The sequence below is a fragment of the Physeter macrocephalus genome, chromosome 6 (genome assembly GCF_002837175.3).
Source record: "Physeter macrocephalus isolate SW-GA chromosome 6, ASM283717v5, whole genome shotgun sequence".
NCBI lineage: Eukaryota > Metazoa > Chordata > Mammalia > Artiodactyla > Physeteridae > Physeter > Physeter macrocephalus.
This window is the reverse complement of record NC_041219.1, coordinates 15,409,861-15,425,086: the sequence shown is the minus strand read 5'-3', so window position 1 is coordinate 15,425,086 and position 15,226 is coordinate 15,409,861. Positions and strand designations below refer to the sequence as shown.

The 15,226-nt window shown below is 36.6% G+C and overlaps 1 protein-coding gene across 2 annotated transcripts in view; it reads right to left on the bottom strand.

Moving 5' to 3' along the window:
• The window catches only part of OTOGL (otogelin like), a 151,909-nt gene that overhangs the window by 29,203 nt on the left and 107,480 nt on the right, over positions 1-15,226 (bottom strand). For both annotated transcript variants that reach the window (XM_024123011.2, XM_028490315.2), the window contains 7 exons: positions 11,579-11,649; positions 8,033-8,210; positions 7,419-7,561; positions 7,162-7,185; positions 6,977-7,069; positions 4,563-4,752; positions 1,446-1,660 (listed from right to left, as the gene is read on the bottom strand). In XM_024123011.2, the coding sequence (XP_023978779.2) occupies positions 1,446-1,660; positions 4,563-4,752; positions 6,977-7,069; positions 7,162-7,185; positions 7,419-7,561; positions 8,033-8,210; positions 11,579-11,649 (914 nt within the window). The remainder of the gene's footprint in view (positions 1-1,445; positions 1,661-4,562; positions 4,753-6,976; positions 7,070-7,161; positions 7,186-7,418; positions 7,562-8,032; positions 8,211-11,578; positions 11,650-15,226) is intronic.

The window sequence follows — 15,226 nt, the reverse complement described above, 5'->3', positions numbered from 1 at the left end:
CACAAGAGGAAGCTGGGAAAGTAGGCAGGCCAAAGCATAGAGGAAATTATAAGCCCTGATAAATTTAGAGTGTATTCTAAGGGCAAGTGAAAGACACTGAAGGATTTTAGGTAGAGAAATAATCCAATCGTGTTTCCATTTTCAAAAGATCATCTGCCTGCTGTGTGGAGATTTGCAAATGAGGATGAAGATTAGAAGCAGAAAAACGAAATGTCAAGCATTCCTTTCTTTTGCCATCAAATTCACTGGGAGGAACCTAAGGGAAAGCTGGAGCTATCATAGACTAAATGGTACCCTGTGTTGCCTCACTATGCCTTGAATAGTCAAGCTGAAAAGTTTCCTGATGTAATCAACCTCCTCAGTTCCCAGTTAAAAATGCAATTTTTGAAAGTCCTTATGCTTTAAAAAGACAGATTACAATGACACTGAAATGGGTTAAAAAGTATTTGCTATTTTTTTTTCATTTTTATATGCATGCATTTTAAAATGTAAACATTTAAAACTTACTTTGTTGCAAATCTCTGAGTAAAACTGAAGCTCCAGAAAGACACACCATTTTTATCCCATGACTTCATATCCTTTGTCTTTTCCCTCAGAGAACTCATGGAGGGCAGGCTGAGAACTACGGCGTCTACGCTTGATGGTAGAACACAGAAAGTCCCTTCTTGGCCTAGGTCTCCCTTCCTCCCTCTTCTCTCCTGGCAAACTCATCCTTCTAAATAATTAAGATGTCTGAAACCCTGGGCTTCTCCCGACTTGGGCTCCTATGCATCTCCATATTGTATATTGTGATTAATCTGTTCACAGACTTGCCTTCCTTCTAGACTCTTTGAGAGCAAGGAGAGGGTCTTACTCATCTTTGTATCATAGGAGTTTAACACAGTGCCTAGTAGGTACTTGATCTCACTAACTTTTCATTTAATGATACATGAAATGCTGTATTTGTCTGTCTTTTGTCTCTAACAACAGATCTTTTTTTAACGATGCAGATTATTTAAAATATCTACTAGTCACCTAAAGTCAGAAAGTTAGAGACTAATAAAGAACAATTAAATTGAATATATGACAGATTCTATTACAAGTATGCACCTAAGAGGCCAGGAATTGATTAAAGCCTCACTTTCTTGGTTTCTATACTGGGTTATCAAATGGCATTCATCTCTTTCTCCTAGAGGCATTTATTCATAGGACAAAATTTCATTTTTCTTGAAAGCTGTAGATATAGTTAAGAAAAAAAAACATGGGGGGGGGAAAAGATAATTATCTTTCCTGTTCTATAAGTCAATAAACAGTAAATGATTTTGAATTCCAAAGCATACTGAGAGGAGGTTTGGGGATAAACTATTCTCAGTAGAAGAACATCATGGCAAGAACAAGAATTTATTGGCTTTTACTCTCAACATGTCTAACATGACAGTTCTGATTTATGGTTGCTTTCAACTTACTTCATTATGGCATGGGATGAAAACTCTTCTATTTAATAACTCAATGCAGTGACTGCAGTCGTGCTCAGTACAGTTTCTAAAAGGCCTTCTCGTTGTCACTTCAAATGTTTTTTCAATTTCCCAGCTCTCAATAAATAATTCTATGTCTTCCATATTTGTAATGATTGTGCCATTTTGCATCCTTAGATCATCTTCTGGATCTTCATTGCAAATTCCTAAAAAGATGTGTGACATTTAGAAGGAAAAGTTTTTTCACTTAAACCAAATATAGGCAGCAGAAATAAATCACCTCAATAACTGATTTAAAATGAATAAATTATTTACCGAATCAGGCTCCAAATTTATGTCCTTTGACTTTAACATTGATGGATTTTTTTTTAATTATGTGTCTGATTCTTTGATAAAATGGTGTAGAACTGTCTTAACCAGATAGGAAAGAAATTATAATCCTAGAAGTCAAGATATGTGAAAAGATCATAGAAGAAGAAAGAGGAGATTGATTCCATCCCTACACTCTTCCACTATTACCACTATCTCATAATTTAAGAACTAGTTCTTAAATCTGACAGGGTATTCCCCAGAATAGTAGACATTTTGTGATTGCCTCCTAAGCATCTATTCCCCCAGGAAAACCCTGCCTGAAAACATTAAATTTTTCTCTTCAGGAACTATCTCTGCCCCATTACCTAGCACATGACACCACTCCAGCAGAGGGCCCTAGTAAGCATAAAGGTAAGCCTTACTCCCTTTCATTAACAACCGTTACAGGTAATCCAGGCATAAACCAGTCAGCTTGTGGCAGTCAGTTAGACACATAGATTTGTTCAACATTAGAACAACCATTGTTAAGCTCAGGATTTGACCTGGGGAATTCTAGGACATAGACAATCGCTCTTCCTTGCAATAACATGGCCGATTGATGGCTGCGGTGCTGTGACCTGCTATAGCCTCTAGCTTCCTTCAGGGAAGCCAAACTGAGGACAGAGCTTACTTTTTATCTAGTGAAGTGAAAAGCCAAGGGAAGTACAGAGAAATGGGCCTAGGACCCTGATCATACCTTACCTGAATCCCACCTACTTTAAGACATAATTTTTTCTTAATTCCCAAGGCTCCTAGCTATAAAAGATATGAGTTAAACATTTTTTTCAAGTATCAAATCTTAATCCTCAAGCAGTTATAACAAGATCAATAAAGGTTTCTGCTGCCATAGTTGCCCCACACTTGTAAATATACAGGAGACTGAGTACAGTGCAAAAAAATAAATAAAACTCAAGCTAAGTGAACTATACTGTAAAGCAGCTATGTTTAAAGTCTAAACTCTTCTGGGAAGAGGTATTGGTAGTAAAAATATGTTTTCATTGCAACTCCAGCCACCACTCCTGCAGACTTCACAGTGCTATGTAGAACAAGTTGCCAGTATAGACCTCCCATTCTGGTGTCCATACTCAGTTTGGGTCACACTCTTGTCCACTACAACTCAATCAGCCAGCACCCTGCTTTCCTTTTAACAAACCACCGCTCTCCCATTGTGGAGGTCAGGAAGTTTAGGGGGTGACCCTTGTTAGCAAAAAGGTGACCCTAGCCCCTTCTCTATAGTGACTAGTTAAGAATCCAGTTAGCAGACTGTCTCCATAAAAGCATGAGCTGACAGTAGAGGAAAAAAACCAAACAAACATGAAAATCAAGCAGAAGTTATAGCACACAGAAGTGATAAATCAGAAGAGAAAATATGCATTCCCCAAATCCCTGAGTTATTACTCAATAATATCTATTGGGTTATTATGTATACCCAATACCATGTATATACAATAACTATTTCCACAATGATAACCTGTCACCATAAAAGTCTGTGCTATGTTTAGCATGCTCTAAACAGGCATGGAAATTGTAAACCATTTTAGCCAAACTTTCCACTAAATGCTTTACATTTTTGAAGAAGAAATTTGGGTATTTCATATAATTTGTTGAGAGCAAGGACTTGGTCTATTTGTTTTGAGTTGTCAGCACCAAGCATAATGCCAGACACTCAGAAGCTGATTCATTAACTTTTACTCAATTAATATTTAGTGAGTTTAAAATAGATGTATTTGTACTAAGCTAATATTTATTGACTGTATTAAGCCATGTGTTAAGTGTTTTATGTTAACTTTCACATTCAATTCTAACAACAATTTTGAAGGTAGATTTTACTATTCCCATTTTAAAGATAAGGAAACTGACGTTCACTTAAACATCTGTAAAGGGGATAGCTCTGGCAGACACCAGAGCCAGAATTGTTCTTTTTATTGTGTTATGTACACAGAGATATTTCTAATGTGTTTCCTTTGGCTTATCACTATGTATCTATGTAACATATTGTGATAAGGAAGTGTAAGATGTACCTTTACACTTAGGTTACACTTATGGAACCTAAGTGTAAAGGTACATCTAGGCTTTACACTTCATAAGAAAATTGGGACTAATATTCAGAACATTGTGTTCCCTGTATATAACTTTCAAGATGACTTAAGTAAGTTTTCTTTGATTTCAAACTTAAAAAAATAAGAAACAAAGTTATTTAAGTCTTTAATCATTCTATGCCTCATTTTTTTTAACATCTTTATTGGAGTATAACTGTTTTACAATAGTGTGTTAGTTTCTCCTTTACAACAAAGTGAATCAGTTATACATATACATATGTTCCCATATCTCTTCCCTCTTGCGTCTCCCTCCCTCCCACCCTCCCTATCCCACCCCTCTATGCCTCATTTTTATCATTTATAAATTAACACTAGTGCCTACTTATTGAGGCTACTGTTAGAATTAAATGAGTTAAAGTATGTAAAATAATGCCTGACACTTCATTAATGCTTAATAAAGATGAGCTAGTAGGAATACAAACAGTATTGTAGAAACAGTGGTAAGCATATATTTCCATAAAATACCCAAGTTGAACTGTTATTTCTTGCTTCTAAGTCCATTTATGGAAAGACATTGCTTCCTTCAGTATTCACATAGGGAACTGAAAGTTAACATCACTTCTCCAACCCAAAAAATGGGGCAAGAGGGTTCAAGACGGTGTAATGTGAACAGAAAAAAAAAAAAAGAAGAAATAGAGATTTGAAAAGCAGTGCTCACCACAAAGTCCTTCTGTGTAGGATGACAAGTTAAATTGAGAGCCAAAATGAATGTCTATAATCCCTGTAAGATGAGCCCACTTTATGATTAGTCCAGCTGGAGTAGTAATCACATACATTGAACCAGAATCCTCTATGGACAGATCTTGATTTGAAAAAGGCAAAGGTACAGCAATAGAATCCACTTCTACCTAAAATTACATAATGAATTTACACCTATTAGAACAGTTTATGTTTTAATATACACTAATAAAAATTAGGAAAATTCAGATTATTCCATTTCTTCTGATTTAATGTAAACTATTTTTAAATGCTTAAAAATCTATTTCTCTGCTGCTGCCACAGTTTCTCACAACTCCTAAATTCTTTTATTGTTCTTTTGCTGTCTTGCTATAGTCAATATTTGTTCTAACCTCATTGCCCTTTATTTTCTTCAAAACCTAACTTTCTTCTGAGTTATATATGCTTTTTTATGTTTCCCCCAATATATGTTGACTATGCCATTACCTCCTAATATAAATTAAAGATAATAAAGTTTTTTTTTCAGGATATTTTCTTTAATCTGGGTCCTCTATTTGATCTTCTAAATCAGTGTTTGTTTAATTATCATGTTCATAATAACCATCTGTGAAGCCTGGTAAAGATTAAGATTACCAGAAATTCTACTTCCAAGGTTTGAATTGGATCCTAGATCTTATATTTTTAACACATTTTCTTGGTAATACTAATATAAGGAATCCAAGGATTTTTACTTTGAAAACAGTGCTTTAAATAACAATGATGACATGGAACCATGAGCTGTAACTAGCAGTAAATCTCTCAGAGTTCTGACTAACCATCCAATTTCTCATCTTTATATCTTCCTCCTCTTGCCACCCTCAAGCTGAAACAGCCTTCTGTGCCTGGTTAATTTCTACTCATTCTTTAAGATTTATCTTAGGTGTCACCTCCTCCAAAAATATCCACTTGACCCTCCTATAAACTGCATTTTTCAATGACCTGTATCTCTGTTTCCATGACATCTTGGTCATCACTCTATCACTATAGCTCCTACTCCCTTTTAATTGGCAGATAAATACATTTATGCACCCCCCACACAACTGCAAGTTACTTGAGATCAGGACCTGTGTCATTTTATCACATAAACTCACTAAATGATTTTTTTTTTTTTTTTTTTTTTTGTGGTATGCGGGCCTTCCTCTGTTGTGGCCTCTCCCGTTGCGGAGCACAGGCTCCGGACGCGCAGGCTCAGCGGCCATGGCTCACGGGCCCAGCCGCTCCGCGGCACGTGGGATCCTCCCATACCGGGGCGCGAACCTGGTTCCCCTGCATCGGCAGGCGGACGCGCAACCACTGCGCCACCAGGGAGGCCCTAAATGATTTTTTAAGTTAACAAGTTTTCAACTGAATACATGACCAGCCATCAGTTCAGCTGAGGCCAAAAATAAGCCGTTCCAACCAAATGTTCACAACAACAGCACGGACCAGGTTTGAGTTTAATTTCCCACCCACTTCCTGTTAATATACCAACCTCATTAAAATCAAAGGTATATATAGAAATTCTCACGTCCAAAAAAGTAACACATTCATATATTTTAAGTTTGACTTAAACTTTCTGATATCTTACTGCATTTTAGGCTTGCTTTAACACTGTTTCCAGTCCAGAATGTATGGCCTGTGCTAACAGAATTATTTCCAGAAAGCATATAATATCTCAGCCATTTTGAGCAAAATCTTTATAAATTATTTTTTTATATTTTTGAGAGACCATGTGGATCTGAGTGAAGCATCCAGCTTATAACTCACTCCGATTTGGTAAATATAATTCCTTTGGATAAAGGTTTTTCCTGTAAAATCAAATGGCTCCTTTCCAACTTTTTAATGGTACATTGCTCTTCTTCAGTTCATTTCAATAAATTTAAATATTCCTTCATTTTTTAAGCTTAATTAATTAATTAATCACTTAATTAATGGTGTCAACATTTCAAAACTACTCTTTCCATCTGGTTTTCTCTCAGTAGTCTTCATTCGGGTATTCTTGGCTGCTACCCTTTGCAACCTTATGATCCTCTCTTTCACATCATTTCCACTTTGTCTAATTTGAAACACTAAACATTAACTGACACTAAGAAGCTTGGCCACTCATATTATCCAGGAGAGCTTTAGCATGTTTAACATGGCTGTTTCAGTTAACCTCAAAAGGGGAGAAACATTTGCAACAGTTGGCATGCTATGGTAGGAGACATATAATAGTATGAAACACATTTTAAACTGTCCATGAAAAGAATGATTAGACATCCTAGCAATGAAAGTCCACTGATATGTTTAATTTCCCCTCTTTTTGGAAATAACTGTGCTTATATAATTTCTCAATTTCATCCATTATGAGGATATGCTTTAACTTTGTGTTCCTACCTTTCTTGCTGCCCGATTGACAAGTACTTTATGTAGAGATGTGGTCAAATTTAACTTCTTAAAACAAAGTCCAAAGATTCTTCCAGAGGAAGCCTTAATTTGAAAGAAAATTGAAACTTTATGGAGTTAAACATAATTTTAGCAATAAACATAAGGAATTCACTGGACATTTTGCAGATACTCACTAGCTTTTTAAATGAGTTTCCATTCTGAAAGAAAAAACATTTTAAAAAAATACATTACTTGACTTTTAAAAACATTATTTGGATTAATACTATATGCCTCTAAATATATTCACATGAAACATGTTTTGTTTTAAGTACCAGAAGATAAATCTCAGTGAGTTGTTGAGTCCTTTCTTACTCTGGGAATACCTAATGTTGCAACATACTTCCACTACTAGATTTATGAAGAAATGACAAAAGAATACATTATGACTTACCTGATTCGTGGAACATTTTTCAATATGAGCAACTATAACTTCCCCAGGAATTCTTACTAAGATATAAGAAGCCATACTATACAATGCTGCATTATTTCCATCAAATGTAATAATGCTGAGTTCTGACAACATGGAACACCGACCTAAAAAGTAGTAGAGAGTAGATTTAGTCTATTAAGTAATTATTTGTATTACAGTAATAACTGCTCCTTTAAAAACATCTTTTAAATTAGTCTCCTTATGTTTGACAAAAAGCAACTCTAAAAGTTACTGGGAATCAAAATCATAAATCAAATGAAGAAAGTTCAACAATAACTTTGTCTTGATGAGGTGATTGCTTCAAAAAAAATAATAATCTCCCCCGATTAAAAATTTATCGCCGGGCTTCCCTGGTGGCGCAGTGGTTGAGAGTCCGCCTGCCGATGCAGGGGACACGGGTTCGTGCCCCGGTCCGGGAAGATCCCACATGCCGCGGAGCGGCTGGGCCCGTGAGCCATGGCCGCTGAGCCTGAGCGTCTGGAGCCTGTGCTCCGCAACGGGAGAGGCCACAACAGTGAGAGGCCCGCGTACCGAAAAAAAAAAAATGTATTGCCATGTAAGGAATGCAGACTTACACGGACATTCCCACTCAGGGCAGCAAATATCTCTGTTCACTTGAACAGGTCTTCCCCGGAAACCACAGTCAGGCATTTCTATGTCCTTTGGGCAATTAAGAGACCAGTTGTACAACTGCCATTCCATATTAATGCATATATATTGGGTACAGTTATAAACAGGATCAAATTGTTGAGGCTGTTAGTAAAAAAGAAAATTAATGCATATTTTTCCATTTTCACCTGTTTTAAATTAATTTTTAAATTTCCCATTCACATTGCTTATAGTGTACATTTCCTACATACAAAAGCTTTTGAAAGATGAACAATTAAAATTTCACTACAGCTTTTTGTTGAGGTATCATCTCGGAAATACTCAGTATGAACTTCATTTAAACTTTACTTTAATATTGATTTGATTATCAGAATTGCCCAGATACCCAACTTCCGAGCAAACTGAAGTCTTGTCCTAAATTGTCTAGATTAGTGTTTTGCAAGCTGACTTATACAGTGGCAGTCAACCTTTCATATTATGTTGTATAAAGCTGGTATATGATTAAGACTTCTGTTAATGTCAGTTTGAAAAAATCACAACTTAATATTATCCAAATATTTCATTAAATATCAAATGTGATATCAGTTTGACAGCACCTGAATAGAATCATTATAAATTACTTTTTATATATAGCTCACAGACTTCTAGATAAATAAATAAAAAATAAATAAGTGGTAGATTCTTTTTAATAAATTACATTCTATATAAATTATAGTAATAACTATAGCAATGATAAATAACACTTATTATGCTCCAGACATTGTTCTAATTAGTCCATTTTATTCCCACAAAAACACCCTCTGAGGTAGGAGCTAATATTTTTCCCTATTTCATAGATAGAAAATCAGGTTTAAGGTCAAATTAACTTGCCCTGAGTTTCATAGCTAGTAAATAGTAGAGTCAGAAGTTAAATTCAGGCATTGTTGCTCTGAAAACCAGTGGTCTTAACCACTACTCTATACTGCATCTCAGGGGATGGAGGAAGAAAAATTAACATCTGTTTAGCACCTATTATATATCATGCACTAATAAAGTAGCTTTTTTCATTTAATTCTCCCTAAATTTCATGGGTCAGTTTCTATCATTCCAGTGTTATACATGATAAAAAAACAAGGATAAGAGAGGATAAATAGTTTTCTAAATAGTGAGACTATTAAGAGAGGACTTCTCAATTTAAAAGCCAAAAGTAGGCAAATAGTCAAGTTCAGTCTTGCAAAATTTTCTGTGTATAAGTTGTATCAACTCCCAGAAAATGAAAGGAGATAGAAGAAAACTAAAACGCCTAAACAACACCTAAACCACCTAAAGAATCTATACTTTCCACTCTACTGAAAGAATCTTTAACAAGGTCACCAATGAACTCCACATTGCTAAATTCCATGATCAATTCTCAGACCTCATCTAGTTGACCTGTTAACATATTTAGTAGAGCTTATTACTCCATCTTCCTTAATATTTTCTTTCCTTGGCTTCCAGATCACCAACAATCTCCTCCATTTTCTCCTATTTCAGTGGTTAATATCCTTTGCATGTTTGTCATTGTTCCTCAATCTGTTGAAGTAGTAGTGGCCCTTCTCTCTTCCCTGTCTTCACTCAATCCCTTTGTGATCTCATCTAATCCCACAATTTTAAATACCCTTTATCCACTAAGAATTACAAAAATTTCATCTTAACTTGATCTCTACCCTAAACTCCACTTGTGTTCACCATATCTGTGTACCCATAGCTTTTTGATGTCTAAGAGGAATCTTAATCTTTACGTGGCAAAACTGAACTCCTGACTATACCCACCCCAGACCTTCACTTGCCACAATTTCCCCATCCTGATTAATGCCAACTTTATCCTTCAGTTGTTCAAGGCAAAACTCTTAGAATCCTTAATGCCTCTTTTTCATTCACACCTCACATCTAATTCTTCATCAATTTCTGTAGCCTCTACCTTCAGAATAGATCCAGAACCCAGACATTTCTCACCATCTCCAATGCTATCACCTGGTCCAGATCACCATCAATCTCTTGCCTAATTCCTGCAATAGCCTCCTAACTGGTTCTATTGTCTCTTTACACCCTACTCTCAACACAGCAGCTAAAATGATCCTGAAACAGATCAGATGATATAATTCCTCTGCTCAGAAATCTCCCTTTGCTCTTCCTGTGTCATTTAGAATGAAAGCCACAGCCTTCACAATCATCTACAAGGCCTTACATAATCTAGTTTATTTCCTACTATTATTACATAATCTAATTTATTTCCTACTATTTTACTCCATACTATTTTACTCCTTGCTATTCTTTTATTGTTTTAAGATGTTAGGTACATTCTCAGCTCAGGGCCTTTCCACTTGGCTGGTCCCTCTGCCTGGAATGCTGTTGCCCTGGTTCTTTGCGTGGTTCACTCTTTCACTTCTTCAGATTTTCTGCTCTAAAGTAACAGTCACTTTCTCAGTGAGGATCAGTGAGGATCATTTCATTGAAAATAGTTTTACTTTTCTCCCGAGCAGCAATCTCTAGCGTTTTACATAACTTGGTAATTTATTTTGCTTATTGGCTGTTTCAGAATCCAATAAAATGTAAACTCCATAAAAGCAGGAATTTTTGCCTGCTTTTATATTGTTTTATTTATGGTACCTGAATAGTTCCTAGTCAGAAATAGTGCTAAATAAATATTGGTTGAATAAATCATTGGTTTATCAGAACAAGTAGCATATCTGGAGTAAGGAGATAATTTCTCAAGTTTCAGCCAAGACAATTACTAGCTCTGGGATTCAATGACCTTATCTTTTTTTGCTTACTAGTATATATTTGTCATCTTGCACAGTGCCCAGCATATAGTAGCTGCTTAATAAATATATTTGAATGCCCAAAGAGAAGCCCACAATATACTCTTTATTATTATAAAGAATTATTATCATTAAAGAATTATTAAAGAAACATAATTATTAAGTTAATAAATTTCCAATTAATAAATCAATAAATAAAAGTATTAAGTTATCACACGTAATTATTATTACACCTAACTATCACACAATTACTACTATTAAGGAATCATCCTTAAGACTTCATTTGCATTTTATTTGTTTTTCTTAGTGTGACCAGAGTCTAATTAATAAGAAATATCTGGGCTTCCCTGGTGGCGCCGTGGTTGAGAGTCCGCCTGCCGATGCAGGGGACACGGGTTCATGCCCCGGTCCGGGAAGATCCCACATGCCGCGGAGCGGCTGGGCCCGTGAGCCATGGCCGCTGAGCCTGCGCGTCCGGAGCCTGTGCTCCGCAACGGAAGAGGCCACAACAGTGAGAGGCCCGCGTACCGGAAAAAAAAAAAAAAAAAAAGAAAAAGAAATATCTGACAGTTAAGGAAATAAAATTGTTAAAATGTAATGCTTATTTAATTTAGCAAAGAAAGACTAGAGAGCATACCAAAAGAAGTTTAATAGCATCTGGATAGTGATACAGAAACATGAATAGACACAATAAAGAAATGACAAATAGCTGAAGAGATTACTCAGTCATACCTCACATTCCAAACCTGTCGTAGGTGTTAGCTTGTCAACAGTGAAGTCTGATGGAGTAATCATTTCTGGACCTGAAGAAAATGAAGAGGTCCCCTGCATTAGTGGAGTGGTATTGATCATATATAAAATTCATTTGTGATAGAGACCATGCTAAGAAATTTTATATAGATTATTTCATTTAATTCTAACAAGAACCCTGTGAAGTAGATAATAATATTATTGCCATTTTACAGATAAGGAGACTAAGGTGTAGAGAGGTAAGCTGGTAAGTGTCAGAGGCAGAATTCGAACTTGCCAATTTTGATTCCAGAGCACTGGCTTTTAAGCACCATCCTAGAAACATCTTCACTGCCTTGTTGGTGTCAACACAATGGTTTGAACGGGTAGAAATATCAATAGTATCACTAAAGATTGCTCAGTAGTTACAAATTTTGTTGCATTTCTAAAATGAGTAGTGAGGTTGATTGATTTCCCTGGTGAATCTCTAAAATGTTTTCCTTGCAAGCATAATAGTTGATGCTGTGGACCACTGGAGACCCCAGTTGGTGGGTGTGGCGAAGGAGTTACCCATGGAAAGGGAAAACACAACTGGTAAACACATTTGTAAGACTTCTTCCAAAGCTTTTTGTTAGTACTAAAGGTATCTCTAAAATATTCGAAGTCTGAAGGACTGAGAGTGAAAATGAACAGCTGAAATTTTGTCTAGCTGTAACTGCAGTGTCCATTGTTGATACCATCTAAAAATGACTATATTAGTTTACTATAACCGCTGTAAACAAATTATTACAAATTTAGTGTTTTGAAACATCACCAAATTATTATCTTGTGGTTCTGGAAGTCCAAAGTCCTAAAATCAAGATATCAGCAAGGGCTGTACTCCTTCTGGAGCCCCTACGGAAGAATCTGTTTCCTTGCCTTTTCCAACTATGGATTGCCTGAATACTTTGATTCATGGTCCCTTCTTCCATCTTCAAAGCCACAGAATAATATCTTCAAATCTCAATTTCTCTCTCTCTCTCTTTCTCTCCCTCCCTCCCTTTCTCCTTCCCTGCTGATTCTGACATCTGACATGTGATACCTTCTCTGACTCTGACCCTCCTCCTTCTCTTTTATAAGGACCATTGTGATTACATTGGGCTCACATGGATAATCCAGGATAACTTCCCCATCTCAAAATTGTTAACTTTATCACATCTGCAAAGTCCCTTTAGCATGTAAGGTCCCATATGTATAAATTCTGGGGATTAAGACATGGACATCTTTGGAGGGCCATTATTCAGCCTACCACAATGACATTAGACAAAATTTTTATTTTTTTGTTAAATAAATTCCACAAATAACCTTAATTTTGTACTTATTTTATGGCTTCTAACTTACAAAATAAATGAAGTAGAATAAAAATTCCCATTGCTTGGTCCTATAAACAGTGTTCATGGTATATTAGATGTTATATATTCCAGAGAATATGATATTTTTACGGACTTAAATATCTTCATTTCCATCATCATAAATGTTTGAGCAAAGTAATAGGAGACAAAGTTCCAGCCCAGAGCAAGCACAGAGTCATGAAAAATTCTGATAACTGGGGGTCTGAGTGGTCTCAGCAATAAAGTAGTCCATTGTTTTCTAAAATCATCAATGGGTTATAAGCACTGTCTTGGGGTAGAATTATAATAATCAAGCTTGTCATAATAACTATAGCTTTGTAGTAAGTTTTAAATTGGAAAGTATGAGTCCTACAACTTTGTCCTTTTTCAAGATTATTTTGGCTATTCTAGGTTCCCTGCATTTCCATATGAATATAGGGTCAGTTTGTCAATTTCTGCAAAGAAGTAACTGGGATTTTGATAGGTATTGCATTAAATCTGTAAATAAAATTTGGGAGTATTGTCATTTTAGCAATATTAAGTCTTCCAGGAACATGAGATGGCTTTCCATTTATTTTGATCTTCCTAATTCCTTCAATAACATTTTGTAGTTTTCATTGTACAAGTCATATACTTCTTTTGCCAAATGTATTCCTACATATTTTATGCTACTGTACATAGAATTGCTTTCTTCATTTCATTTTTAGATTGTTCATTACTAGTACATAGAAACACAATTGATTTTAGTCACTGGTCTTTTTTTTCTGCAAGTTTGTTGATGTATTACTATTTTCCCATTAATTAGTGCTAACAGGTTTTAGTGGATTCTTTAGAATAATCTGTATACAGGATCATGTCATCTACAAATAAAAATAATTTTACAGGGTAGTTTTCTTACTCCTGAGGGTCATGGAGTAAAATCTATCTCCCCAACATAGTGACCACGGTATTTTAAATTGTTTTAGATGTTTAAAATATACAATGACTATTGATTTGGGGGGATATTACAGAATGCAAAGTAGACAGCAGTATTAAGAGGAATTAACAGTGTATGTCCCAGATTTAGTACATGCAGTGTTATTCTAAACTTATTCACTCCGTAGATTATACAACACAGGGAAAGTACCACCAGCCCCTCTCAAAATATGCTTTAAACTATACTAAATTCACTGATGCCTAAAATTTTACAGCAGTAGAGTAATTCCTCATCTCTACAGTGCTAATAACAAGAACTCTCTTTTAGCTTTCTCATAAACATTAAATACATGCAAAGTCTGTACTCCAATGCCTGACACATAGTAAGTACTCAGTAAATGGTAGCTATTAAGAATAGGAGTAATGAGTTGGGGAGGAACTAAGATGGCGGAGTAGAAGGACGTGCTCTCACTCCTACTTGTGCGAACACCAGAATCACAACTAGCTGCTGGACAATCATCGACAGGAAGACACTGGAACTCACCAAAAAAGATACCCCACATCCAAAGACAAAGGAGAAGCCACAATGAGACAGTAGGAGGGGCGCAATCACAGTAAAATCAAATCCCATAACTGGTGGGTGGGTGACTCACAGACCGGAGAACATTTATACCACAGAAGTCTACCCACCAGAGTGAAGGTTCTGAGCCCCACGTCAGGCTTCCCAACCTGGGGGTCCGGCAACGGGAGGAGGAATTCCTAGAGAATCAGACTTTGAAGCCTCATGGGAATTGATTGCAGGACTTCGACAGGACTGGGGGAAACAGACACTCCACTCTTGGAGGGCACACACAAAGTAGTGTGTGCATTGGGACATAGGGGAAGGAGCAGTGACCCCAGGGGAGACTAAACCAGACCTACCTGCTAGTGTTGGAGGGTCTCCTGCAGATGCGCTGGGTGGCTGTGGGGACAAGGACACTGGCAGCAGAAGTTCTGGGAAGTACTCCTTGGCATGAGCCCTCCCAGAGTCTGTGATTAGCCCCACCAAAGAGCCCAGGTAGGTTCCAGTGTTGGGTTGCCTCAGGCCAAACAACCAACAGGGAGGGAACCCAGCCCCACCCATCAGCAGACAAGTGGATTAAAGTTTTACTGAGCTCTGCCCACCAGAGCAACAGTCAGCTCTACCCACCACCAGTCCCTCCAATCAAGCCTCTTAGATAGACTCATCCACCAGAAGGCAGACAGCAGAAGCAAGAAGAACTACAATCCCGCAGGCTGTGGAACAAAAACCACATTCACAGAAAGATAGACAAGATGAAAAGGCAGAGGGCTATGTACCAGATGAAGGAACAAGATAAAACCCCAG